At 39.0% G+C, this 27,837-nt stretch overlaps 1 protein-coding gene across 2 annotated transcripts; it reads right to left on the reverse strand.

The window, feature by feature from the left end:
- Positions 1 to 27,681, reverse strand: mdfi (MyoD family inhibitor). 2 transcript variants are annotated; one of them, XM_005739449.1, is made up of 5 exons: positions 27,238 to 27,681; positions 25,915 to 26,104; positions 13,089 to 13,232; positions 4,296 to 4,649; positions 1 to 3,833 (listed from the first exon to the last, which is right to left on the reverse strand). In XM_005739449.1, the coding sequence occupies exons 2-5, from the start codon at positions 26,063 to 26,065 to the stop codon at positions 3,580 to 3,582; spliced, it is 903 nt and encodes a 300-aa protein (XP_005739506.1). In that variant the 5' UTR covers positions 26,066 to 26,104; positions 27,238 to 27,681; the 3' UTR covers positions 1 to 3,579. The 2 variants fall into 2 exon arrangements, with proteins under 2 accessions (XP_005739506.1, XP_005739507.1); XM_005739450.1 differs by lacking the exon at positions 27,238 to 27,681 and adding an exon at positions 26,540 to 26,629.
- Positions 27,682 to 27,837: the final 156 nt, after the last annotated feature.

The raw sequence follows: 27,837 nt of genomic DNA on the forward strand, positions 1-27,837 counted from the left end.
ATATTTAAAGAAATTTAACTGAACTGTACAATTTTTTTTTGTTTTTCAACGCAGACATTAACCTGATTTTTTCTGCATAGTACAACCTGGATTCAAACAAGCTGCACCTTCTTCCTGAGCGTTTATAGTTCACAATTATGTTTTATTTTCTGAAAAGCTTAAGTGAAGCTACTTTTGGAAAAATGTAGAACTTACAAGATAGTGGCAAATGTTAACAGAGTAAAAAAAGCCTTTGTTGGAGAATTTAAGTTACATAAAATAAGTTAAACGCAACAAGCAAGTTCAGTGAGTTTCCCACACTGAATGAATCCTGGTTTTAAAGGCCTAAAAGATTGCCTGCTTTACACTGGAGTCTGAGCTCAGGGAGAAACTGCAGCAGAGTGCTAAGAGCCTTGAAACTTATAGTCTGGGATTTTGATAAACCATAAATGATTAGAAAAAGCATTTCAAATGGGTTGTCTTTGTTCAAGGCATAAAATTTGATGGTAGGAAACATGAAACTACGTATTCATAATTTTACACATCTTAGCCAAGTAGATTGCATGATAGTAAGGTAAACTAACTGGCAGAATGGATATTACTTGCCAGTAATAGTGATTTGCTAACCTATGGCTGTTGTCATTTATAGCAGTTGATAAAGGATAATTAAAAAAAACTAAACAAGACATGGGAGAAACACCCTTAAATCATGGGTGTTGACGATGTCCACTAGAGGGCACTCTGCAACTTATGTGTTTGCAACACGTGTTTGGAACAAACACAACAACCAGCAGAGTCGGGAAAATCGTAAACAAGCGAATAAATAGCTACATATAACAGATGTTAAGGAAATCCTGTTTTGTGTGCATGGAAGAAAAAACGATATGGGCCGATATATCGGAATATCAGCTTTTTACGTCACGAAATATCAATATCGAGCTTTAAAATCTCATACTGGCTAGGCTCTACATAGAATAGCCCTTCACTTTTAACAATAGAGTCTGGTGGTACTATTATATTTGTTGACTCTGTAGCAATGCAGGCACATAAATGAAATCTATTCCAGTGGTACAAAACTATTTTTATTATTTATTCTCCATTGTTAACGAACCAGTGTTGTTAAGGAAATGTTAACCTTGCACACACCAGAGATATTTGGTTTAGTCTGGTGACACAGAAGTAGATCCCTAGATGAAGCACCATTATATGAATATCCACTTGGAATATTTTGTAAATAAAAAGAAATAATATTGTTATCACTTCTACACATGCTATAACCTTGGATAATTAGTTCTCCCTTCATAAACCTCTCTGTACTTTAATAATGGCATGTTTTCCAGGGCTCTTTGCGTCAGTTAATCAGAATGTCCCTAAATTTGAATGATATGTCCAGTCAGGTATTAATTAGAGATGCACCAATTGCATCTCTAATTCTCTAATTCTAATTCTGCAATTCTGGGTGGCTGCTGATGCTATTAAAGATTTTTTTGTTTTATTTTAGTTGTTATATATGCCCCCATTTTCTTCCATGGAACAACAGAAATCTTCATTATAAAACGTATATGTACTGCTTGAACAGTATAAAAGCAACATTTAAAGACCTCCCATGTACCCTTAATGACAAGTTTTGAGACCTTAGTATATATCAATAAAGAAGTAGTTTGATGACCATTAGAATACTTTCTGGGTTTTTCCAAGGGTAGCTACACAGGCAGAGACCACCCTGACTACGATATGATGCGAACGCAGTCATCTTGTTCTACAAGCAGATCTGAAATATGAGAGAAGCCGCTCAGTTAAGAAAAGAGCTTCAAAGATTACTACTAGTAAGGTTTCAAGGGGTAAGGAGTTAAAACATTTCAGCCCTTCTTCACAATGTCACTGAAAATTTAGTCAGCTGAACACTGATGTCAAAATCAGGCACTCCTCTTGAGTAATATTTGCTGGCTTCAGAATTTTTTACTTTGCGGTCAGGAAGTTGATTTAAACTGTAGTGTGTTTTCATCATCAGTGTGAGATTGCAACCCTTAAAATAGGGTTTAATCAAACACAGCCACATTAGCCAGGCACATTAGCACTTCTATTTACATGTAATTATAGGTCAAGAAACTGAGTTCCAGTAACAGTAAACTATTAAAAAAAAAAGGATTTCTCTAACAGTATTTCATCAGAGAAAAGAGAGATTTGTATCAAGTAATTATAAAATGCACAACAGATCTAGATGACATCTCAAGAGGTATTGAGTTGAAGAAGGTATGCGCCGGAGCGCACGAGAGTGCAGGCCTGCTATCAAAAGTGTACCATTCATACTACGAGCACATGGATCTAACTTAGCATAATGTCTTGAGATTTTCACTCAAGGAATTAAATTAGATGTTGAGCAATGTCTGCCTTACAGAGAGCCCGGCAAAACCCGATAACACAGAAATGTGATTTTCACATTAGAGGAGAGATGCAAATATCTTAACTAAAATCTACAAAACAAGGATTAATAGAGATTTGGTAAAGGCAAAGAAACTACTTGAAAATTCAGGCCTTAAGCTAAGCCGAGGCCATTTGTTCACATAGCATGAACGACGGAGGAAAAATGAAACGTATTAAAAAGGAGATGATGCCTTCCAGTCCTTCACCAGATGAGCGAGAATTCATTGAATACAGTCAAAGCCCCTAAAATAAAATGTAAAAGTAAACAAGATGCAAAATATTAAATGAATTTTCACATATTAAAAAAAAAGACTCTACTGCAAATGCTATCAACCATTCGCTCTGTGATGTCTGTTCCGTACAGTACTGATTTAACAGGACTCAAATCTAGGCTGAAGCACAACAATCTCATGATGATCTCTTTTCACAATAGGTCAGTCAGAGAAAGATGCATATTAACAAAAAAAAGTCACTAATATTGCCACAAGCCACCATTTATGTTTTCTCTGTTTTGTACAATGTAACAAGGACAAAGACAGGGCTGGATTCAACGTTTGACTGTGTGTGTGTGTCACAAAGGCCAATGTACGCAATCAAACTACCAGACTTTAACCTTGGAAAGGACAGAAGGACAGACTGCGTTTCTACTGAGATCTGAGCATCCATTTTCCCATTATGCTGCTGCTCTTATCTACAGAAACACTAAAATCCGGTTAAATTGAGCCATTTTCTCATTTGCCTTTAGAGGTCATTTTTCATGCTTGGAGAACTCCAGTCATTCAGACGGCACAAGGGGCTCCATTGTAATAATGGCTTGTTCCATGAGGGTCCAGAGTCTGCATAGCCTGGCATACGCTCATAGACCACAACTACAATTCAGTCCACACCATTCACCCAGCAAAGACAACGAAGTGAAGTTTACTGTGTCATTGCGTGATCAGTAAAGGAAAGAATAAATCACCGGTGACTGATTTCAGCATTAAGTCACAATCTTTCGCCTGTAGGAAACATTGGACATTTTGCGGAGCCTACAAGACCAGCCAATACAGTATGAACCGCAAAGTCCAGGGACCAGCGACTGGGTGTAGCACTTCTTATATCTGACAAGACGCTGCTCGAACTTGCTCCTGGGCTTTGTAAAAATGCATAGCAGATATGTTGCGTTGACTAAGGGCCTCAGGAAGAGAAGCAAAGGCTGCAGCACTCCATGCAGATCTCCAGGCAGTCTGCAGACTCACAGCAGGCGTCAATGATCCCACAGTCCATATCACAGGGCAGGTCACAGTCGCCACATTCCTCGGTGATGCAGCAGCAGCAGAAACACGAGTCCTCTCCCACACAGGAGCCGCATGTGGCACAGTCCAGCATAATGTTGCACAGGGTTAGAAACTCACAAAAGAGACACGCCAAAATACAGTGAACACAGCAGTCTAGAGGGAAAGAGACACACAGAAAGAGTTTCGTCAGCTAAGCCAACTTCAAAAACCGAAGTGATGTGAGATAAACCTGGATCTTAATGGAGGACTGCCGATTGGGAGTTATTAGAGTGACAAGGTTAACAAATTCTGACATTTTCCAGCCTGAAGTTTGTTCTCCTTTCGATTTTGATTAATCCATTTTCAGCTGCCATATACAGCAGGTTAACATTTATACATGCAATTTACATTACAGATTATAATAGGTGAGAAGTACTGAACTCAATCAATTACCTTTTTTGATGACTTTTTTAGTTAAAATGTATTGCCACAGGGAAAATATGCTAGGGGAAAACACAAGCCTGCTCTTCTATTATGAACGGCCAATTGGGGGAAAAAACAAAGCAAAAGTGAACTTTGCTATCACTCCCTCCCTCTCCTCCTGCTCCAGTCTTTGTGTCAGCATCGGTATCTCACCGTCCTGTGCCTCTGTGGGAATCTGGGAGCTGTTGCTCTTGGAGCTGCTCTTGCTTCTCTTGCTGCTCTGTGAGTTGATGGAAGGGTTGGACCGCAATTTCTTGGTGTGTTTGGGTCCCGCTGAAGAAGATGAGGAGGTGGATGAGCCGCCTCTCGGTAGGGAGCCCAGCTTAGGATTCCTGACCCCGTTGGACTGGAGTACATGTGTGTGAGGTGTGTGCGTGTGATTCGGACAGTGCGTGTGAGGGGAGCGTGTGTGTGCGTGGTTCTTGGCTTCACTGCGTATCTGGCTGCTGGGCTGTGACCGACATGGCTGGGTGTGGTGGATGGGCGTGGATCTGGCTGCCGGTTGAGCTAGGGATTAACAAAAGTATATCCATTAACAGCAGGCTCACATAAACTTTATTTTAAATGAATATCATTTCAAATCAGTGCAGTTCAGTAAAGATCAGTGTTGCTGTACTTGTGATTTTATGTGCTCAATCATTTGGCTGGACAAAGAAACATTGATCTTCATTTCATACTTCACCTAACAAGGATCAAATCTAAAAACTTCAGGAAAAAAATCCATAAAATTTTACAGCATTTATACAAACGGGATGGAACTATTTATATTATCTGTTGGTTGTGAGGAGTCTTTTGTGTGTAATGAACCTGTTCTGTGTGAAGCTCTGAGACTTGTCTTAATGTCCGGGCAGATGCGGTGTCATCGAGAGGGAGGTTTCGGGAAATTGAGTCCAATTACAGAGTCCACCCTAAAGGAAACTGCTCATGGGAAGCACTATGTATTTACTGAGCTGAACCCTGAACTTACTTGTCTAGACTCTTTCACAACTAGAAAGAAAGAATGAAGAGTTTGACAGACAAAGAGAGGAGTTTGTCTCTAGGTAGAAACACCTCCATGTGATATTTTCTGCAAACATACTTTTGTTCCAAGATAAACCGTACCTAAAACGCTCAAGCATTATTCACAAGTGTTAAATTTTGCTCAGTAATTTGTATATTTTACCACCAAGTGTTATGGAGTATTAACAATTCAGCTAGAAAGTAGAGGGGCAGAAAAGCTCAGTTTCACTGCCAAAGCAAGCACACATACTCTGAAAATGAAATTATGGAAGCCTGTTTAAAAAAAGAATAAATCATGTTAGTATTTAATACGATTCCATAGATATAGCTCTACAGTTCTTCCTTACCTAAAACCATGTGCAGTGAAAAGGTGTGGTAAGAATGAATGTGGCGTAAAAGACCAAAGAAAAGTCTAACACACACACACACACACACACACACACACACACACACACACACACACACACACACACACACACACACACACAAACAGAGTGATCTGTAACTATGAGACATGTCTGGAACATGGAAACTGTGTGTTCGATAAGCACTCAGAGACAGATAACCCAACTAGGCATGTTATGATTGGCTGGTGGCTGTGGTCACAAAACCAATCTGTGTTATTAAAGATTCTTTCATTCAGCGTTTTTATAACTTTGCTCCAGATGTTTGGCAGACTGCAGGCCCAGAGTATGTGAATATGTACGTGCACAAGTCTGTTGACATGATCGCATGTGCAGGGCCAGTATGAGGAAGCCATACTTTCTTCTCTAAAGTATGTCAAAAGTCTTCCATGTTATTCTCTTTTTTTTCTTCTTTTCCCTTTTGTGTGAGAAATTCGTACTGCCCTCTGTGTTCACCCTTTCTCCCTTTCACTCTCTGCGTATTGTCACTCACTTTTAGCCTTTTTGCACAATACTCTATTGTAACACTCTGACCCTAGCAGAATTTATGTTGGAAAGCGAAGAAGGGGGTTAGTCAAACTGTAGCGGTACTGTGCACAGTTTTTCACTTTCCTCTTTAGTTTCTGAGAAAATCATATGTCCTGTGAGTTTGTGGTGCGTGAGTGTGCCTGTGCGAACAAAGTACATAGGTGGATTTGGCAGAGAGAGGGACGTGGAGTGAGGACTGTCTCCAAACAGAGCTTGAGGTTAGGCTCATACACACATATATGCATACAAGAACACGTGTGAACACACACTCATGAACACACACAGAAAAAAAACAAGGTCTCTTTGTCTGTGATCAAGAAAGTTAGTTAGAAAGATGAAGTGAAAATAAAATAGTTCGCTGCTTGTACATTTTTGGACCAGGAGGATGCATGGGTGTGACACATAAACACAATGATTCAGCTTTAGAGGGAGCTGGGAGCTGGTTAAAAATAACAGCAAATAAAGAGCCAAATGATTGCGGGATTAACATGATGAGACTGGGAAACCACAGTGTGTGCATGTATGTACACAGCTGCGTTGGCCACTGGGGGTCCTGCAACCTCTAGTATGATATGTGCATGCGCAGGTCTATCGGTGCCGAGTATGAGTCACCCTCGGATGAATGCAGCAGCACGCTGCCATTTACACACCCTCCACCTCTTCCTCCTGTCCTGGCGGTTCTCAGCTACCCTGTACTTACACACCTCCCTCCTAGAGCGTTGAGAGTTGCTCTCTCTCTACTTATCCTTTGCTGGAATGAGTCAACGGAGCGACTGTGAATTCTGTCTGTCTCTGTTCTAGCTGCTCTGTCCCACTGTGTCCTGTAAAACTATAACATTTCTAATCAAACTAAATACTTAACCCGAATACAGCCTTAACAGCACGTGAAGAAAAGATGCATGCAGGATGAGCCTCCTGACTCCTAAATCTATATGCAAGCTTTTGTGCACTATTAAGCCAACAAGCTTAGCAGAGTAATCTAGATGTCAGAGTATTTTCTGATAACTGTGAACGTTAAACTTTATATTCTAAATGAAAACAGTAAATTTGGATTGCTTCAGGTTTTTCCCCAGTAAACATCTATATGTATGCATTTAATTATGAAAATCCAGAATGATCTGTACTGCATAACATACATGGAAACAAATCAGTTTCTCATCATCTGTGTCTGTGCATTTGAAAACGAAGTGCATGTAATGTCCCCCAGCTCCCATATTCCCTCTGAGTTTTTTTTCCTTCATAGTTTGATTGTTTTTAAAAAGCTGGCCAATAAGTGCGAAGTACTAAAACTATGAGAATTGGAAAATGATAAGCGAGTGTTGTAAAGTGCTATTTAAAACAGTTTTCAATGAGACTTCCCCACATTTTTGGCTGCTATACAGAGCTGTAACCAGCATTACAGTGTTAATGAGGCTTGTTTAGTTGCACCCACTCACTATGGTGAAAAGTAATGTGAGAGCAGATTTCAGTCAGAGGCACAAGACTGGTGACTCAACATGAGGTGTGTGCAGGATAAAAGTGTGACTCAGTTTTGGCCACAAGGTTCAAACTGCTGTCATTTTAAATAAAAAAATATTTGTTCTTAAGAATCTTGAAACTTATCATTTTATCCTTGTTTCCATGCAGTTTTAAAATATTGTCACTAAATTCACCCATAACTGGAATATACTGTACAAACCATTCTGAGGCGTTGTCGCTGTTACTATAAGTATGGTTGTTTAAATTACTGTGGATAAGCCTGAAAACTTTGATGGATTTCTTATAGTGTTGTTGCTACTATTCATAAAATTAGATTTGAACACAGCATCACAGAAACCAAATTTCTGCAAGAGACAGATTTAAAGATTTCTTGCAGTTATGTTAAAATCAGTGTTGAAAAAACAATTCTGAAAATATATTTTTGCAAGCAACCAATTACTTCTTACTGTAAGTGCTAGCTAAGCTATCAAATGGAGGAGTCTGGTTTGCTTAACTTAGCTTCTTACAAGCATTTGAAAAACAAAGCATTCTATGAAATCATGTAAAAAACTAAGTACACTCTTACTATTAGGAATATATGAAGAGATTAAGAGTGTAAGTAGCAACCGTGTGCTAAGTGATCATCTGCAAAAAGTGAGCGCCTCTCTGAAAGTTTTGGCAGCTGTTGAAGTCAGTGACAGTGCAATTAGAAGAAGACTGAACAAGTTTGGTTTGTATTAAAAGGTTGTCAGGGTAAAAGATCAAAACAATCTCTCACAAAGCTAAATGATTACAAGTTGACTTTGTGTCTGCACATATTTGCAGAAGCTTTTCTATACCACAAAAAACAACAACAAAGTCTGACTTGCAACTTGCCAAGTACAGTTCTATATTGCGTTTTTGCACTGAAAGATGAAATATGACATTTGGAAACAAATGCAACATTTGACTCATTTGTGTGTTTTTCAACAGACAACACAGTGTGCAAATCACAAATTCAAGAAGGAGGCTAGGTCTGAATTTGAAACCAAAGCCAGTCAACATGCAAGTATAATATAATACACAACAGCATTAATTACTTGACCTGAGTTACCAGCCAAACACTTTGTTGACACATGACCCCTGTGACATCTCATAACTGAATCGCCATCCTTCACCTTGTCACCATGCTATGTGCATATTTACAAATGACTAAAAAGAGATGGCAAAGAAAGGGTAAGGTGAAAGAGAATCTAGTCACGAAAACAGAGAGGGAAAACAGTTTGAGCCCAGTGACTGGTCTTTAATTAAAAGCAACGTCACAGCACTGTTAGATTTCCCGACAACAACACGTTGCACACTCCTCCCCTTTGATGACAAGATAATAACAAACAGCTCTGCTCTGGGTCGCCTTTTTTCTCATATACATTCATCTCATATAGTGAAGATGCTGCAAAATAATAAAGATAAGGAAATGGAAGTATGAGAAATATTTCTTCAGTTGTGTCGCTGATTAGGCTACGCGTTTTATTGTTTCCAGTACCAGTGAGTGTAAGCAGGAACAGCTGTGAACACGTGTGTCCTGCTGTGACCGTGACGTCAAAGACAGTGGTGTTTCATGACATCAGTGACTGAAGTGTGTGTCTGAGGGAGCTTGGGAAGGTGTGTGTGTGTGTGTCTGTTCCACTTAAACCATAACACACTCAGATATGTCTGCAGATCTCTTGGCACTTTGTTCTCAGCCGGCTTGCCCAGGGCCAGACACATAATGAAACTGTGATGTCATCACCGGGAGACAGAACATACGAGCTGTGGATTTTTCTGTTTATGCTTCTGTTTCTTCACGCCGTCGCTCCCAAACACTCTGATGCACACGCAGACATATACGCAGATGTCACACAGCCATGATCTCACCACAGACCTGAGTCACAGCTACTTTATGAGGTCTACATGCTCATTATGAAGCCAGATACACAGATGATTGATTGACTGTTTGCAGACCATATTTAAACTGCATTCATACTGATAGAGGCCCTCAGACGTATAATTATGCAGACAAGCAGACATAAGCTGTCAGTATTCACCTGAGTGAGGGATAAAGTTTAGAAACTAGTATTGTTTCGTTTGTGGTCATTGTGTGATTGTGTAAGTTTTAAATGGAGAAAGCTATGGATGAAGGCAATGAGGACGAGTCCATGGAAGCAGATTTTGTTTAAGCCCACTATAGTTACATAACTCACTCTGTGCAGCAAATGGAGCTGGTGGGTTTCACGGTTTTTACTGGCAAATAAAGCAGAAGGAAAGAGACAGCGAAAGGCAGACAAACTTCTAGGGCTTCCAGTTCAGGTCTGAAAATAGACGCACACAGCAGACAGGACAGGTAGAGGCAAAAAATAGTCCAAGACAGCAGACATTCACACACCTACTCAGTTCAAAACAAACTCTGTTAACCTACTTATAGGTTTCCTGCCTGAAATCTGAAATACTCTTTATATAGTTAGAAAAGTAGGATGAGACAGCATTGTGTGTTCGTGTTTGTCACAGATATTGGCCCTGGATTCCAGGAAATGCGCTCAGAGTTTTCTGACTATGCTCAACCCCCACCTTCTCACCCCCGAATTCCTCCTTTCATTCATCACACTTTCACTCATCACCATTCTTTTCTTTAGACAAATTGAGACTCATGCTTTTTAGGTACGTTTGGGAGTGTTTTTACTGTGAAATTTGACCTAATAACATATAACATATTAGAAATAGTTTAGAAGTTAAGCCGAGAATGTTGTAATTTCAAAACAGAGTAAAGGCAATAAAAATAAATGCCATTTGGTAATGACAGCAAAATTGTGCAATCTTTGGCTTTGACACAGAGAGTTTGAGCTACTGCACAGCATGGAAAGTAAAAGCAGCTCCTTTGTGCAGACAGAAAATCACTAGACTAGTAATAGGAGGGAGGAAAATGGGTTTTGGTGCTAACTGTGTGACTTTGTATAGAGAATTGTTAGGTGTTGTGCTACTAGTCACCAGCAAATGAGCAAATTGATACTGAGGGCTGTGCATACACCCAGTGTAGAATGTGATGACTGGACAGCTGGAGAGGTTAGGAAGTAGTTTAGACTTGAAGGGCGTAAATAAAGCAAACACAATAACCTCTCCTCTTGCAATTTTCTTTCTTCAGTGCTATTGCCAAATAGCTATTTTATTTTACAGCAGTGAAAAATGTTACTGGCATCAGTAGACCTGTTTCACGGGTCGAATTAAACAGCACCAACAAAGACATTAAAACTGAAATCTGGATTTGCATTGCAGCAATAATGAAACAGACAAATAAATCACACTGACTTTTTTTTAAAACGATTCAAATCTACCATAATCCCAAACAGTATGTTGTGTTGTTAAATCTATTTTCCTGGATGAGAACTGATATAGGAATGTGAGAATATTTATTTTGTTTAATATTTCAATTTTATGTACCCTCCAACTTAAATCTTGTCCCACAAGCCTAAACTAAAGATGATGAGGATGACAGCTCGAGCAAGCAAATGGATAAATGGTGGAAGAATGCCATATGTGAATTTGTCTCTAATTGCCACATTTCATTAACTTTGCATGCAGTTGCACCTACTCTTAAATGTGTTTTTGTTGACCAAGTTATAAATCCAAAGAAGCCGAAACACTGGCTTCTTTTAATCTCATCCAAGTACGCTTAACTCAGACAGGCTCAGGTGACTCATTTCAAAACTTAAGTGTGATTCATGAAGATATGCGACCTGTAGCACAGTGAGACTGGTTATGTTTCCTCAAAATACAACAAAAGAGATGAGTCATTGCAGGATTGTTTTGATGCCTTGGGCGAGATCAGGATAGTTGTTAAAGAAGAGTCTTTGCATGCCATGTTGCATTTGTTGTCTCTCTCAAACCAGCATAGCAAGCAGCATGACATTATCTGATCATTCCTTATAAAATGACTGCAGTGAAGACAAAGCGACACAAATTGTCATTTGTACCTAGTGCTATTATCTTAATTAACAACACTAAATTGTAAGTGTTGTTGCCATTGCACATTGCACTTTTTTCGATGGAATATCTAGGTTGTTTTATCAGGCTTATATTATATTATAGTATTTTTTTAATGAGTGTACGTGATGTGTTGGTTGTATGTTTGTTGTTTGTTTTGACATACTGCGAATCAATTTCCCATCAGGGACAATAAAGTTACCATTGACCATTCCCTATCATTGTGTGTATCATGCACACACACCACAACAATCATTGCAAGCAATTTTAAGCTATTAGTGCAGACTATTGCGACAAGACAAATAAAAAAATAAAGAAAAAGAAATTTAAATCAATCCACCAGCTTAGAATGTAAGTGAAAAGTGAAGCGATGCATTAAGTTGGGGGAAAAAACAAAGGTGGTAACAAAGCATACTCCGTCGCATTACCTTTTAATTTTGTGTATATATATTTAGCTTGTTGTGTACTATAGTAATATATGTGCTTTTACAATGTATTTGAATTGCTGCTAGAACAGTGTAATTTCCTATATCCACCTTCACTATATAATGATCTCTATGCCATGGGCCTGCTCTGTGCATCATGGATGAGTTTAGTGGGGAGAGGCAACAAATAAGCTGTACCTATAGAGGGAATATGAAAGATTAAGTCAGCTTCTGCTACCAAAAACTTGGGCTAATGCAGATGTACTTGCCCTCTTTCTAATGGCCAGCAGCGGGAGTCTCTTCTGTTTGGAAGAAGAAGTCTCACTGCATAGATGTCTTTGAGAAAATTAGTTTGCTGCTAACTTGATTTATGACCTCTGTAAACACTTTCTTGAAACGTTTATTGTGTTTAACATCATCTGTAAAAAACATGATTTTCATTTTGTTTATTATAATCCCCATTTGAGCAAACCAGATGCAGGGCTTGTTCGTAATGCAGTGTAGCTACATTACGATTCACATGATGCTACTAAACATGTGGATTTGACCATGTGGATCAGTCAAATTCCCTCCTTGCTTTTTAGGCTTTTTAAACCAAAGATGGTGACAGCTGGGGCTACAGAGCAGGTGATTACAGAATTACATGAAATCTATGTGATTTGACTCCTCTTGTTTTGACTAACCCAAAGTTGAATATTAATAATAATAAAAACCTAAAAAAAGAAGAAGAAGAAAAACTAACTTAAGAAAAGCTGCTGTCATGCGACTATTTTTATTACGGTGATATTCTAACAAACCTGGGGAAGGATTAAAATGTAGGAAAGTGAAAGAAAAGAGTAAAAGGTGTTTCATTTTGAGTGTTCAGACTTGGGTGCACACTTGGTTGTATTGGGAAAAAAAATCAGAAAGCTAACCTACTTAGCTGACAGATGTGGATGTAGATATTTCTGTCTGCGTGTATGATTACCTGACCTATTTCTTGAGGGTGTGCAAATGTGTTTGTTAAAGGTCAGGACAATGTGACTCATCAAACCAGTGATCAGTAATGGAAAAAAAGTCTCACTGGTCTCTCAAGTGTGCGAGTGTGTCCCGATGTGTGAATGTGTATGCATGTGTGTTTGTGAGGGTGCTTTACTCACATGTGATACTCTTGTAAGGTGCTGTAAGCGCCAAATCTGGATGGCTGGTGCCGGAGCTGCAGTTGTCGCCATCATCGCCTTGCAACCGTTCCGGGGTGCCATTTAACCTCAATATGAGGGGCTCAGTGTAGGTGTGGGCCACGTCTGCAAAACACACAGGTACACAGACACACACACGAACAAGTTAAAGAAAACGTCTAAAAACAGATCTCAGTGTTTTAGATTTACTGTATGTTATGTGCTGAGTAGCTGGGTGGACTTTTATGAATGTATGAATGTTTATGCTTGAACAGATTCCCAGTTTTGTTTCCTATTATCAAAAATAACCAGCAAACTGTTTCCCCACTTGTGGTAAACTTGCCTACTCTGTTGTCATTTCCCATCCACCAGCACCTATTTAATTTTAACAGAGTAGTTCTGCTGACTTCAACAAAGCAAAAGATTTTGTCTATGTGTTGGTGTGTGCTCTCTCTGTCCTAAACTTGCATCTGGAAGTAGTTAAATCCAAACCCTTGTGACTGTTTAGGGGTCCATGTGTATGCTTGTGAAACCTGAAATCTTTGTGGGTCTATATGTGTGTGCATGTCTCTTTTTGCAAGCCAGTGTCTGTTGAACACATAAGAGTGCATGCACACAATATATATGCAGTAAATACATGTCTGGGTGTTTTATATGTTCAAAGGTACCATGCAGTCCTCTAATGAAGCTGTTATTATACAAACACACACATGCACTCATATGCACACCATACACACACAAAACACAGAGGCCTTCAAAGTGAGGCAGGCCTCTGAGAGGTGAAGACTCATTCCTGGGCAAATGGGAGCCAGCTGGGCTTGATAAACACACACATACACGTACACACATACAAACCAAACCACGTCCTGTGCATGGACTCAACACTTCCCGGCTCTGTTTATTTACTCTATCCACTCTCCCTCACTCCTCTATCTGTCCTCTCTTTCCTGTCCCCAGCCTCTCGGGTTCACATTCCCTTTTGACGCAGATACATTCCTGTGCATTTCTGGCATAATTCTATGGATCCATTCTCATTTTTATGGCTGAACTTTTATACAGTCTGTCCAGTAAAGACCGTATAAATGTAATATTCAAATAAATAAGCAAGCCACAGGCTTTAAGCAAACTGAGTAATTATACAAAACAAGAAAGACAACCCAAACAAACAAAAAATAATTTTTTGCAAGAGCTGTGTAATTTTTTAGAGTATACATAGATGGTCGTGAGATAGGTTTTTCCAATATATGCTGCAATTTACTGATAGCTGTGCAGTAGGACGAGAAGGAGAAAAGATATAGTTATCAAGGTGAAGTCATAAACAGCAGCAAGCAAATCATTGGGTGATTTAGCTAAATGAAAAAAAATCAAAATACAAATCAATGCACATGACAGTAAATGTAATTACTAAACTGAGAAGCAATGACATTTGCATTTCTTAAGATGTCATTTCTAGTAACATGCATGATTAAAATTAGGTCTAGGCTACGATACTGTTAGCTGTTCCACCTAAACATATGAAAACAACATGATGGGATTTCACAACTTGAATAAATATGTTTATTCATTTGAAAAAATGTTGTAGAGTTGCGCAATAATTGCATTTTAATGCCAATCTTAAGGTCAAATGTCTTTTGGTTTTCACACACACTAATTTGTCTTTTGTCCTATTATTTATTACTGTTAACACAGTTTTTGGGGTTCTGCATTGTCGGTCAGATAAAATATCAGACTGTTATTTTTCTTAAATAGGTTTTAAAAAGTTTATATAAAAGAAAAACTTTCTGCAATAATCATTCTAATTCCACGTTTAAAGCTACTAAACTTTGAAATATATAAATTGTAATATTAACTACAGACATCTATATAGCTTGATCACTTTGAGCACTGCTATGTCTGTCACATCTGACAAAAATAAAACTAAGTCCATATAATATACACGACGAAAAAGAGGCCGTCAAAAGTATTATGATTTATTTTATGTTAGAATTTATTTATTTATTTATTTTTTACATTGATCTGTTGGTGATTAGTCTTTTGGAAATGTTGCAATGACAAACCTATTGATCAGCCACAACTTTAAAACCATGAAATGTCCTGTGGTGTCTGGCACTTTCAGGACATTGGCAGCAGATCCTTTGGGTCCTGTGGGTTGTGGCCTCAGCGGCCTGTTCTGCAACCCGTGGATGTTGATGGGTCTGGGGAACGTCAGTATTTGGGCTCTTTGTTGTGTTCCTCGCGCCATTCCTATGTAGTTTTTAGACGCTTTGCCCTGAGGCCATTGGGCTCTTTAGCATGGAGCATGAAAATATGTTACTTGAGCTAACCTTGATGAAAAGGCCTAGTGTTTTAAGCCTTGCGTGATTTTCTTGCAAAGGTTTGCGTGTGTTTGTATACCTGTGCATATGTATATATCTGTGGGTATTTTTGTGTGGGAGACCATGTGAACAGGAGCTGAGGAGACGGGAAATACTTCCTGCTTTTCTCTTCTATTTGATAGCGGTACACAAAACTCACACCCATACAAACACACTTAAAACACTTACCGTACACTCCAATAATACCTTCCTGCATCTCACACTCACTCTCATCACACATACTTTTATCTCTGCCATGTGGAAGCGATTTTTCCAAGACCCATATTTTGTCCATTAGACTCAATCAGTCTGCTCAGATATGAAAACCACTAGTTAGAACAGCTGTCCTGACACCAAATGTCTGATTTAGAGGTAACTTTGTGTTGTAGTCGACATGTATCACTGGCAAGCAGTACATGTCTATGTACTATGCATGCAATAACCCACCTTTATATATTTATCAAATTCCTTAAATAACACTCAGTGCTGAAACTCAGTAAATAGTAAATTAGAAGCAAATAAAAAAACCCCAGTATGCGTAACTTCAGGAGGCTAATCATAAAGTCATTGAACATTGTGTTTCATATTCCTATAATCAATGATAACGCTATCACTCAAAATTGCAAGTAACATATAATCATCTATTGTTCTACACAACTGGTATCAATTTGATAAAATGTTTGAAAATGGATTGTAAAAAAATAATAAGACACCATATGCTGGTAGGCAACAACTGAGTCTGATAACTTTAGACAGCTGGCAAGTTTTTAAAAATATTGAGATCAGTATTATAGTTTATTTTTTAAAAAGGGCATTTATCAGTTCAAGTCATTGTGTTTCTCGTTTTTCCTCATTCTTTGGAAACTGCTTTTGGGGCCAATTACCACAGTCACACAAAGCACAGAAAAAAACCCTTCTGAAAACTAAAAGTCAGTCTTATTTGAGTCCCCAGTAAGAATCCAATTGAAATACAGAATTTGCTAAAACTAAAACAACTTTGCAGCAGAAGTCTACAGAATACCGCAGACACTGTTGGAAAAACCCCATAATGGCTTAAAAACAAAAACAAGAAAAACAAGAAAAGTGGGATAAGCTCCATTCGTGAGTTGCAGATGGGACACATACAAACAGTGTGAATATGAAACTATGGTTAATAAATATAATTTTTTGAAAAATAAATAAAGAGTTTGCTGATGCTATCGTTCAAACTTTTATCAAAAGAAATTCCAATTGTTATTGTTAATGATCGACTTTAAAACAATATCGGGTTTGAACTCTGAAGCAGGGCACGTCAGAAGAAGGGAGCACCCCAAGCCGTTTGATCATATGATCTTATGTACTCTTGAATCCTTCACTACAGTTTGTCTTTGTTTTTTGACTGTGGGGTAGCAAGGGTTAAAAGTGTATGGGACTTTTGACTTAGCTAGTCAAAGCGTTCCCTTTGTAGATGTTCGAACCCACGATTGTTGGATCGAAACACATTCCCACAAACCCTCAGTGCCATCCAAGCAGGCCATCAACCAATTTTGCGTTGGCATAAGGATCAAAACACCTAACCGCTCGACCTCAGAGCCAGTTCTGAGGACCGTGAAAGATGAGCCTCTAATTAAAATCAGACCAGACCAATCAAGAGCCGGTGAGGAGATACAACTATGTGTTTACACTTGTGGGTATTTGTTTGTGAAAGCTTGACTATATACCTGTGTATATTTCTGTATTTGCAAGTTCATGTGGGTTTGTAGTTTGGTATATGTACACGTGTCGGTGGCCCTGAAGGGGCGATTCAGAGCAATTTTAGTCTCCTTGTAAACAAACAGTTAACCATTAAACCAAAAACATATGGATCCCATAGGGTAATGATTAGCATAAACACAACACACACAGACACTATTTACATGAACGTGAAAATGATGTGACATATCCTGAATTACCTGAAGGGAAGCATTTCCTGCTGTTCCTCCTGGGGATGGAGTGTGTTGGTTTATAGAGAACAGAGGGCTGAGCTGAGTTTACCTGCTTCCTTTCAAACTATCTCAACACCGTTTCTACAGCTCCACTATGACATCTTTAAAAACGCAAATGTCTAATGTGTATGCAAAAGGAGGTCTCTTAGGCCCTGTGGCAAAGACAGTGTGCCTGGAATGTTTTCAGACACTTTCAAGGTTTCCATGTTATGCTATATTCCAGACGCCTTTTTAAAATGGATTACATTCATTTATTCATCCATGTAAACCCACAAAGACAAAACAAGAACAAATTTGAAATGTTTTGTTAATTCATTTTCAGCAAAAGACCAAAATCGTTGATAAACACCTGGTGTATCCTACCATAATCAATTGTCTTTGAGATGCTTCTACAACTTGACTTGAATCCAGTGCTTAATTAAAATAATCTACACACACACACAGCTATGGGTATTAGGGCTCACTGTTGATGGTGTGTCAGAGTGAAAACCAAGCCATGAGGTTAAAAAATGAGAACCACCAACAGGATGAGTTTAACAGTCTTCTATAATCTGGCCAAAGTGAGTTACTGGGGATGGGCAGCCTTGGTCAGGCAGGCTCAAACAAACACTGTGGTCTTTTTCTGGAGTTGGCAGAACCTTAGAGAAGAACACGGCGCAGTACTCCAACAGCAAAGGCCTGACAGAAGCGGTTACTCACTAGCAGGCACATGACAGCATGCTGGGAGTTTGACATTTTAACCACATTTAGACCAAGAACTCTGGTCTGATGAGACATAAATTAAACCATGCCACAAAACAGATACTTGGCATCACTTCATTAATACCATCTGCACAGTAAAATGTGGTGATTGCAGTATCGGGAACTGGGAGGTTAATATAGATAGAGAAAAAATCCTGAGTTGAAAACCTTTTCGAGTGTGGTCATGACTCCAGGATTGGAGCTATTTCTCTAGCAGCTCCATTCCCACAGGGGCAGATACAGGAAATCTTTCATACCTTATGTAACAAACTCTCTACAATGCAACGAAGGTCATCTTATTTTGTATCAGACTGAGGCAAAAGCTACTTTTCAACAAGACAAAGACCTGAGGCATGCTACTACAAAACATATGAGTGATTCTGCAAAAGGCCTAGAGCATAGGTGTCAAACTCTGGCCCGCGGGCCAAATTTGGCCCGCAGCCTAATTACATTTGGCCCGCGAAGCCATACCAAATTACTATTAGAGCTGGCCTGCTGGTATTATACAGCTAATATATATATTGTTTAGTATTAAGCTTTGCTTGTTCCATATTCAGTTTTTCAGCAAAACGTGTTTGAGTCCATAAGAAAAGATTCATTCTTATCTGGAGGAATAAATATATTTCAATAAATATTAATGTTAGCCCACGACTTTGTTCCAGTTTTGAATTTTGGCCCACTGTGTATTTGAGTTTGACACCCCTGGCCTAGAGTGTCCTAACCTGGCCACAGTAGAGTATCTAAGAAGAGACCTAAAAAAGGGTGTGGGCAAGCTTTCCCTATCTAAACATTAAGGAGCCTTGAAAAGAAAGAAGTAGCAGCAAGCTTAAAGGATAATGCCAAAGAAGACTCAAGGCTGTAATAGCTACCAAAGGTGCAATAAGTATAGGTCAAGGGTCTTAAAATTGTGTGAATGGTATAAGTTAGTCTCTTAGTTTTAGTACATGAATTAAATATTCAAAATGTTTTGTCATAGTAAAGTACTGTGAGTGCAACTCAGAAAATAAATAAAAAGAGTCAAGTTTAGGATGAGTGTGCAGCATGAAATATTGAAGTCTTAAATAGATGCAAAAACTTTCTGTGAAAGCTTTATTTAAACTTTTGTACATTTACTGACAGAAAGAAAGAAACAAACGTGTGCTGAAATAAAGCAAAACCTTCACTGTGTGATGACAGCTAAAACTCTAAAAACTAAAGCTGTTTAATAAAGTCAAAATATCCCCACCATGTGACTTTTTTCACTATTTTTTGCACTAATTTTCCTTCTTTTATAGAAATATTATTTGGATGTTTTGAAATATTTGAATTTGTGTTCATAAAACAAAAAAATACATTTCTAAACGACTTCCTTTTTAATATTTTGTGACAATATTGACACAAATGAATGTTGCAGTTGTGTTCCTGTGTTCATACAGCATTTTAAAACACTTCATTCAGGCCCACTAGCAGAGAAACTAGCATAGAAGAAGACATGCCGAAGAGCAGCCGAGCAGTTATCTGAGCAGCAGTAATGACTCGAACTGATTGAAAACACACACACTATCAGTGGGGTGCTGACCAAGATGGAGTAAAATATAAAGACAAGAACACAGATCTACGGTATAGGTGAATTGTTGTAGTCTTAATCACTCTCCCTCAGTAAATGCACACGTACACACACACACACACACACACACACACACACACACACACACACACACACACAAATTAAAAGGGAAGAAGAAGCAATGTTTAAACTGCAATTCTAGCCAATTGGAAAATCCCACACCAAGAAACTGACACTGACATAAGCATACACCCACAGAATAAGTCGAAAATCAGAGATTATGCTTGCTGTGAGAGAATGGAGCAGTGTAAGCTCATTAAAGACAAAAAATGTCTGCTGCTGAACAGGCTTAAGGAGAATTTAATTGTGCCACTCTGTCTGTGGGATTCTTCTGGTTCGTGGGAAAATACTGGCTCTTTGCTAACAGATGCTACACGGCTGTGTCTGTTAGCAAAGCAGCTAACAGAATTTATTTGTATTAGAATGTAAACACACCTGATGTAAAACAAGGACACTGTGCTTCAGTCTTAGTATCATGAACAGAGTAATGTATCCAAAATTCACTAAGATTTGACATTAGAAAAACATTGTTTAAAACGGTTTTTATTTAGATTTTTTTTTTTTAGTTTTTAGGTCTTTATAATAGTGTATAGTAACACTTTCCTCTTATTGCTTTCATGTATTTACTGTAACTGTATTTATTACAGAGGTACTGATTGATCAGCCAGATATCGAAACTGGACGATTTTGAGCGTTATGAGCCTTGAATGGTGACCACCCTGTCAGCTTCACGTCAGATTATGAGTAGGTTACCGGTCAAGTCAGATGCGGCAGCATGAGCCAACAGTCGCACAGACACTCACAGGCATACGCTAACATGTTGTTAGCGTGGAAACTCTTTGCTGTAAGTGAAGACGAAAATGTTGGGGACTGTTGGGGGACCATCGTGGAAATGTTTGAAACAAAAATCTTAATCAGACATTGACCAAACTTATGAACACACTGGAAAATGATGGGAGTAACTGAGATTTGTTTTGTTAAATAAATCAGGTAAAGATTGGTGTACAGCAGCTAATTTTCAGTTAATTATTTCTACTTCAGCAGTTCCAAGTGAGACTTACTGCAGCTGTAACTTACCACAATTTGGGGAAAATTGCAAACTTTGATCATTTCTTTTTTTATTATGAAAAAAATATTTTGCATTGACGAAAATTATATTTTTGTTTGTATGTGTTGACATGTAAAAGTTCGTAGGAAAAAATTTGAATTGGCAAAAATTTGTATCATCTTAGCAGAGATCCAAGTGGAAGGGGAGGGGGAGAAACACGAGGAGAGGGGAGTTGAGACAACAGGCATTTTATAAAATCCAACAAAATCCCTGCTTTGGAGCTGTCATTTCAAAGTGATGTCATTAAATATGACGTCTGGCACAGCTGCATTAGAAATTGCTTTGTTACAGCCCAACTACTTCGACATTTTATGATCCCAGATGCCATATAAGCATAACAGTCTTCATGAGAACTTTTAAAATTCAAGCCTACTTTTAGTTCACACCACTGTGCAATGTGACAGCTTACTACAATACGATTTGATTTTTTTTTTTTTAAACTAACACACAAACAAACAGAGAAAGTAAGAAAGTTACAAAGCCAATTGCCTTAAATAAAGATAGAAAGAACATTTCTGTAGATCTTTTTTTTGTCACATGTAAGAAGGGGTCATGTGTTTTTACCCATGACTGTTTCTTGGAAAATGGGTAATAACGCACAAAGAATATAGCTGTGTATCCTTGATTATCAGTCGTCTGACAACTCATCTCTCTTCCAGATGCATTTTAACAAGTGAGACGTCCTTCAGCACAGAGTTCATGATGGAGGCAAATAGAGAAATGTGAAAAAACCTGAGAGAGGAATAATGATAACTGAGGACACTGTATGCTCATTGTGTGGTAGTGACTTTTCAATCACAGAGGAGACCTGACTTCAAGCATAAACTGCTTTAATATCTATTTAACTATAAATAATACCATTACTTACAAAACAAGCATCATAACACACACACACACACACACACACACACACACACACACACACATATATATATATATATATATGTATATATACACATATACACATACACAATAAAAAGCCCCTTGTTCAAATTTGTAATTTGTGATCTCATACCACGATGACATTATCTGTACAACAGGATTGTTTGCGATTTAAAGACAGTGCTATAGCAAATCATTTGTGTGAGAAACAGAAAGAGCGCAGGCCACCAGAGCAGCAGCAATGAGCCATTCTCAAATGTTTGTGAGGTAGTAAAGTAAAATAAAGCACGCTCATTTTCGTTGGTCAAAAACGCCATAAAAATGCCTCAAACTGCTCTGAGTTTATTTCAATCTCTGTGAGAAACCAAATTAGACACAAGCCTCAACAAACCTCAAGGACTAAAAAAGGACAAGCAGGAAAATAGCATCTACACACGCGGGCAAAGAGAATGAGTTAGTGTATGAGACAGAGAGATGAAATAATAGGTAGAAACAGGTTAGACTGTGACACAGAAGGTGCATTTTACAGAAGAGAGCACCAGGCTGATCACAAAGGCTGAAGAGGCATAGGATGAAGAAGGTGGACACTTGCTTGCTTTCATCAAGCTTTTTTGATGTGCAGATGTTGACAAAAATTGTATCTGCAAGCACCCCACCCCCCAAGAAATAAATTAATAAATGAAGCAGTTGCTTGTTATTACGTGTAGCAACAGTCAACAACAGGCACGATTTAATACTTCAGTCTTCAGTTCATTTGCAAATTGCTGGGACTGCACGTTTGTCATGTCTGGACAGAGTCAGGCAAGCTGTTACACTCTTGTTCCTATCTTTATGCAAAGGTAGCCACTTGCTGGATGTTGATCCATAGTAAACATTCAGTTAAATTAGAATTTTATCAATCATGTTAACTAAAAAAATAAAATACAGAAAAAGAAAGAGTAAATCATTTTAGTAAAAATCTAATCTGTTTGCTGTAATATAGCCTCACGTGGCTTTTTTAAAGGTATTCAAATTTATTGTTGCATTGGACTTAGCACTGTAGTTCTATACCCAGATGATGACAGCAAACTCTATGACAACTCACAGGCTGACACAAGAAGTACCTCACACTTTGAAAGCCTGAAGGTCATAATTCAAAGCAACTGCCAGAGTAGAATAAGGTTAGAACTATGATATTCTGCTGTTTATATGCGAATGACACAATAACACTGGTGTTTTCTTATTTTGCTTTTCAACATAAAAAAACCCCACACAAGTTGTTTTTCTCTTATACCCATTCACCAATCTTGAGTCAGCTTAAACTCTGTCCCACAGAGATCAATGCAGTCAAATAAATGCCAAGATTTTCATTTTGCTTGGTCATAACGTCAAACATTAACTAACTACAGCTGATTGAAATTGCTTTCCATTGTTTCCATCAATGCTGGAAAAACAATGGAAGTCATCTTAAACTGTAAATTCCAGCATCTTAAGACGCTGATAGCTATTTGAAATCTCAAATAACATTTGTTAAAATTGTAATTTCACTATAAAAAAGGGTGCAGTTCATCCTTCATGCAGGCAGGGAACAAAGAGAAAGAACCAAGAAAACAATGGCAGAGAATCGGGTAAAGATTACAGAAGAAAGGAAGAAAAAATAGAGTGCAAGAACTCCTAGTGGTTAGAAAGCCTCAGATGTGGTAAGAAAAGGCTCCTTCACTGCATCTTCATGCCTGAGAGAGAGCCTTACTCACAACAACAACAAGAACATGTATTTTAACACGCACATAACGCAAGTTTATGGACAAGTGATGACTGAGAGAGCTTTATTCACCTTCAGACTGTTTTAATATTGGAAGACAGGAGTGCTAAATATTGTGGCAAAGCATCAATTGTTCTCAATTTAATTATTGCTTTTTTTTAACTGTGAAGGGTCTTATCTGCATAACTTGGTAAAAGTGTTCAGAAATGAATGCAGCGCAGCACCTTTGAATCAATGCTAATCGGTGCTCAGAAGACAACAATGAGAATGGGGATGCCATCTCTCAAAGCTAGCTTCCTACCTAGCTAAAGCAGCAAAAAACACATCTGATACTGACACATCTGTGAAAAATATGCAAAGCAGTCAATTCAATACAATTTTTAGGCTAGTAAGGAGCAGGTAAAGAGACAAAGATACCATTGGGTATCTTTGTTGGCCTTCAGACAACAATTCTGACGGCTAAAGAACCAAACGGGACAGGCAAAAAAAAAAGAAAAAAGGTAAAGAGACTAAAACTCACATCATCAGTTATGCTGGTTAAGTACCTCTCACAGGAACAGAGGATGCCATCCTAGAAGCTGTTACCCCACATTCTAATTATGGACCAGTGGTCAAATCTTTCTTTGAAGCCTAAATTAAAAATATACATGGCTGATTTTGCACACGATCTCTGGAAAACTGTCTACTCCTGCATGTAACATACAATAGAAGATTGACTGCATGAGCCAGTCTTACTTCTGGAAATTCTCTGTTTTGTTTAGTCAAGGGAGCTTTCATAAAAGAGCATCCAGCGGACAGGTCACAGGACATCTACTCGCTCACTGTAAATTCCCACGGTCTTTTTTAAATGGAATGCTGGAAGGTTAAAAACGGTTTGATGTCCAATCATCCGCTTCAGACATTTACTTTCTCGCATGCAACTCTGTTGAGTAATGTCTAGAAAGCGCATGTGTGCAACCTCCCCATGTTTCTGTTGCAGCCCACTCTTGATGCAAAGGGATAGGTAAAGGTCCAACAGAGCTAAAAGGATGACCTTGTTGCTCTCAGCAGTAGCCTGAACCTATATAACTTAAACCTGCTCAAACACACAGACCAGACGGCCAAAAGAAGCTTATCTTTAGCAGAAGAAGGATCATTTACACTTTGTGCTGGCTTCCTGATGAGCAAACAGAGGTAAAGTCAGCACAGCCGGGAGAACATGTTTGGGCACAAACCTTCAATTTAATAACTCTCAAACTCTCCAAGAGTTATCATTAAAAATGATGCTGTACTTATAGTCATGGTTAACCACAATGTAGCATTGAACGGAGATGTGTGTGTTGATGTTAAACACAGTAATGATAAGAGTTGTGTCTGGACTTGAATTTCAAAAAATAGACAGAAAAAATAAAAGGAAATAAAAAATTTTCATCAACTATTAAGCATTTTTGTGGCTGGTTCCCATGGCCACAAGGCACTTAAATCTCTGCACACTACCCTAACTGTTAACCACACCTACCCTAATTACCCCATAGAACCTGCGCTCTGATCTACGTACACTCAGTGCTGTTGTTTTCCCATTGAAGCTTGAGGAGACTGAAGTAATTTTGGCTCATTCTGCATGAGTCATTCACATGAAAACAGCCCGAAGCTGAGTCCACATCTTCCTCTCCCCGCCTCTGTGTCAGTTACCTCTGAGCATGACCGATCTCTCAAAGCCAAAGGGTCACAGGTTCATTCCCAAATTCCCAGGAGCCTAATTGTGCCATTTAAGTGTTCCATAGCGCTGAATCAGTCCTGACCACTCAGATCACCCAAGAGCACGGCCCCTCCTCGGACCAGTCTCAGCAATTACCTGACTACACAACAGTTGTGTCATTAAGAAGGCTTTTGACCTTATAAATCTCAGTAACATCCAGCAAAAACACACAGTGGTTTTCCCAGGATAAAGTGTGAGTTCCTACAGTGTAGCCCCCTCCTGAGTCTACCATTAGAGATTATTAATTACTCAGTCTCAAACTTTTAAACACCACAGTGACTCAAGACTTTTCCACTTTAGAGAACTCACATCAACCTATATTACACTTTCGCTGGGGTGAATAAATCCATTCTAATGTTGTTTTCAGAAAACTGTATTACAATAGTTCTACTGTACAGTCAAACACACTCTGGATGACCGACTAACATAACAAGCTTCACATGCATGAAAGTAAATGGTGAAGCTTCACTCTCAAATAATCGTGCTCCATTGTTTTCATACCAAATGGCTAATCTCTTTAATAACTAACTCACTTTTTCACTACTTTCAAACACCGCCTCCACAAAGATGACAACATTGGTTATTGTAAACACTGGGCCTTCGTGGCACGCATGGAGTATGTTTATGTTTCTTTTTTTCTCTTTTGTTTTTCCCCCCAACAACCTCTTTCTTACCATCACCAGGGCAGGGCTGTGGGCTCGGACAGCTGTTTTCTCTCTCTGCGTTTGAGCTTGTTTGCAAACTTGGTTGTGGAGCTGGCAAATCGGGGTCTCCATCGTTAGGTGGCTCTCGCGAAATGGCAGCGGCACTCCTCTCCTCATCCATGGGCGTAGGCCTGGCTCTTTAGGGAGGAGGTGACTGAGCCTGAAGCAGGGAGACGAGATAGCCCAAAAAAGAATTTCATAGAGATGAGTCATGTGGAAGATTTCTCGTTTTCTTTTTGATATGAGCAAGAAGCTAACAGACTACAGGTACTGCTGAACCACCATCAGCGCCTTTTGGCAGGATCCTCACCACAGGAAGCAGTGCGTGTTTACAAAGGAAACGTCTAATAACAGCCTGCTTTAAATAACGTCTTCAAAGTATGCTTTGACAGTAACAAGTATTTATTTATATATAACACTGTAAGCCACTTCAACACTGCAACGTGAGGTAGAGAGACAGGAATAGGTCAAGAACAAAAAAAGTCGTATAAGTCAAATAACTTATTCATGAAAACAGACATAATTTGTATTTTACAAATACAAATTATCATACTACATGTATACAAATCTCGGAAACCAATAACACCGCACTTACTGCTTACACTTGCTCCTTGTTTAAAGTAAAAGACGCGTTTTTGAGAGCCCTCGACCATCGGAGCAAGTTTTGTAAATCATTATCGGGAAGTTCAGCGTATACCTCACGTGCCAGTTTGGGCACGCGCTTTTCCTGCCAAAGTAACTCAGCTGGGCAGCTGTTTGCGCGCTCCCGTAGCTCGCTCGCTCCGCACTCGCTGCCTCCCAAAAAGTTTTGACCACCTTTGCCAAGTTTTAGAGCGAAAAAAAAAGTTCGAAGAAGCAGAGTTTGGTAAGCTTCACCATCAACCACCCACCCCCACGGGTGAGTTTCTCAGTGTTTTAAACGGCATGGCTACAAAGTTTGAAGAAGTTTCGGGAAAAGAGAAAAGTCACTGCAGCGCACGCTCACCAAGAGCTAGCTGAAACATGTATACTTGTAGCGAGCTTTTTATAACAATAATAAAGTGTCATTTTCCATAATAAATTCAGACTGAAATATTGAACATGAACGCAAATATGAGTGATAGCTAATGACGGACGTGCTCTGGTTATCTTCACTGCATATCTGCCCTGCGCTTTCTCGACACGAGTCTCTGCATGCTCAGACCAAGCTCCGCTCCAGCGTGAGGATAATTTCTCTGCCTGAGTTAGTGCGGCTGAAAAATCTAAATGCAACTTACTTTGACAACAATAACACCGCAGGAAAAAACTTCTTACCTTCTTTCTGGCTGGAACTCTTTGCAACTGGGCCTTTGAACTAATTCATTTTCTGGTCGCTCCAGGTGGACTTCAAGCCCTCTTCCAATCCAATCTCCCCCCCCCAAACTCTTGTCACTTCACACGACCACTAAGTCTGTCTATGGCTCATGCAGGTAAACTAAACTCCAAATTCAGAGCATTTTCGCCAGCGGAGATAATTCTCTCTCCGCCTCTAAACTTTCTCACTCCTGCTCGCCCCGTCCTCCAAACCAGATGTTGGGAGGTTTAACGCTGCAAGGCTGAAATCTCTTTGTCTGCGCTGCAGGTTTCCTCGCTTTCTACTGCGTTTCTGCACCACCTTACCAAACTTATTTACAATCTTAAATTGAGTACCCGCTTCGTGCAACCCGTTTCGCCTCCTGACTCCTTCTATATCCTACTTGACTCAGACTTCTGCTCCTGCTGTTGGACAGGAAACTACAGTGAGCAGTGATTGTGCTTCCTCAAGGCTAGAAAGGAGTTGGGCTGAGCTGTACTGTCATATAATTACCCCCAAAACCCGAACCAGACGCAGGACTAACTAAGGCAAGCTTTCATCAGGAATTATGAGCCCAGAAA

Source organism: Pundamilia nyererei, unplaced genomic scaffold, assembly GCF_000239375.1.
Source record: "Pundamilia nyererei isolate P.nyererei 1_Seehausen unplaced genomic scaffold, PunNye1.0 scaffold00092, whole genome shotgun sequence".
NCBI classification, from domain to species: domain Eukaryota; kingdom Metazoa; phylum Chordata; class Actinopteri; order Cichliformes; family Cichlidae; genus Pundamilia; species Pundamilia nyererei.

Bases quoted from the DNA above. Each gene is read 5' to 3' on its own strand.
- mdfi (XM_005739449.1), bottom strand. From the start codon at position 26,065: ATGGATGAGGAGAGGAGTGCCGCTGCCATTTCGCGAGAGCCACCTAAC. The intron at 13,233-25,914 runs GTAAGAAAGAGG...TGTGTTTTGCAG, and splicing joins ACAGCCCTGCCCTGGTGATG to ACGTGGCCCACACCTACACT. The intron at 4,650-13,088 runs GTGAGTAAAGCA...GTTAATCCCTAG, and splicing joins ACCTTACAAGAGTATCACAT to CTCAACCGGCAGCCAGATCC.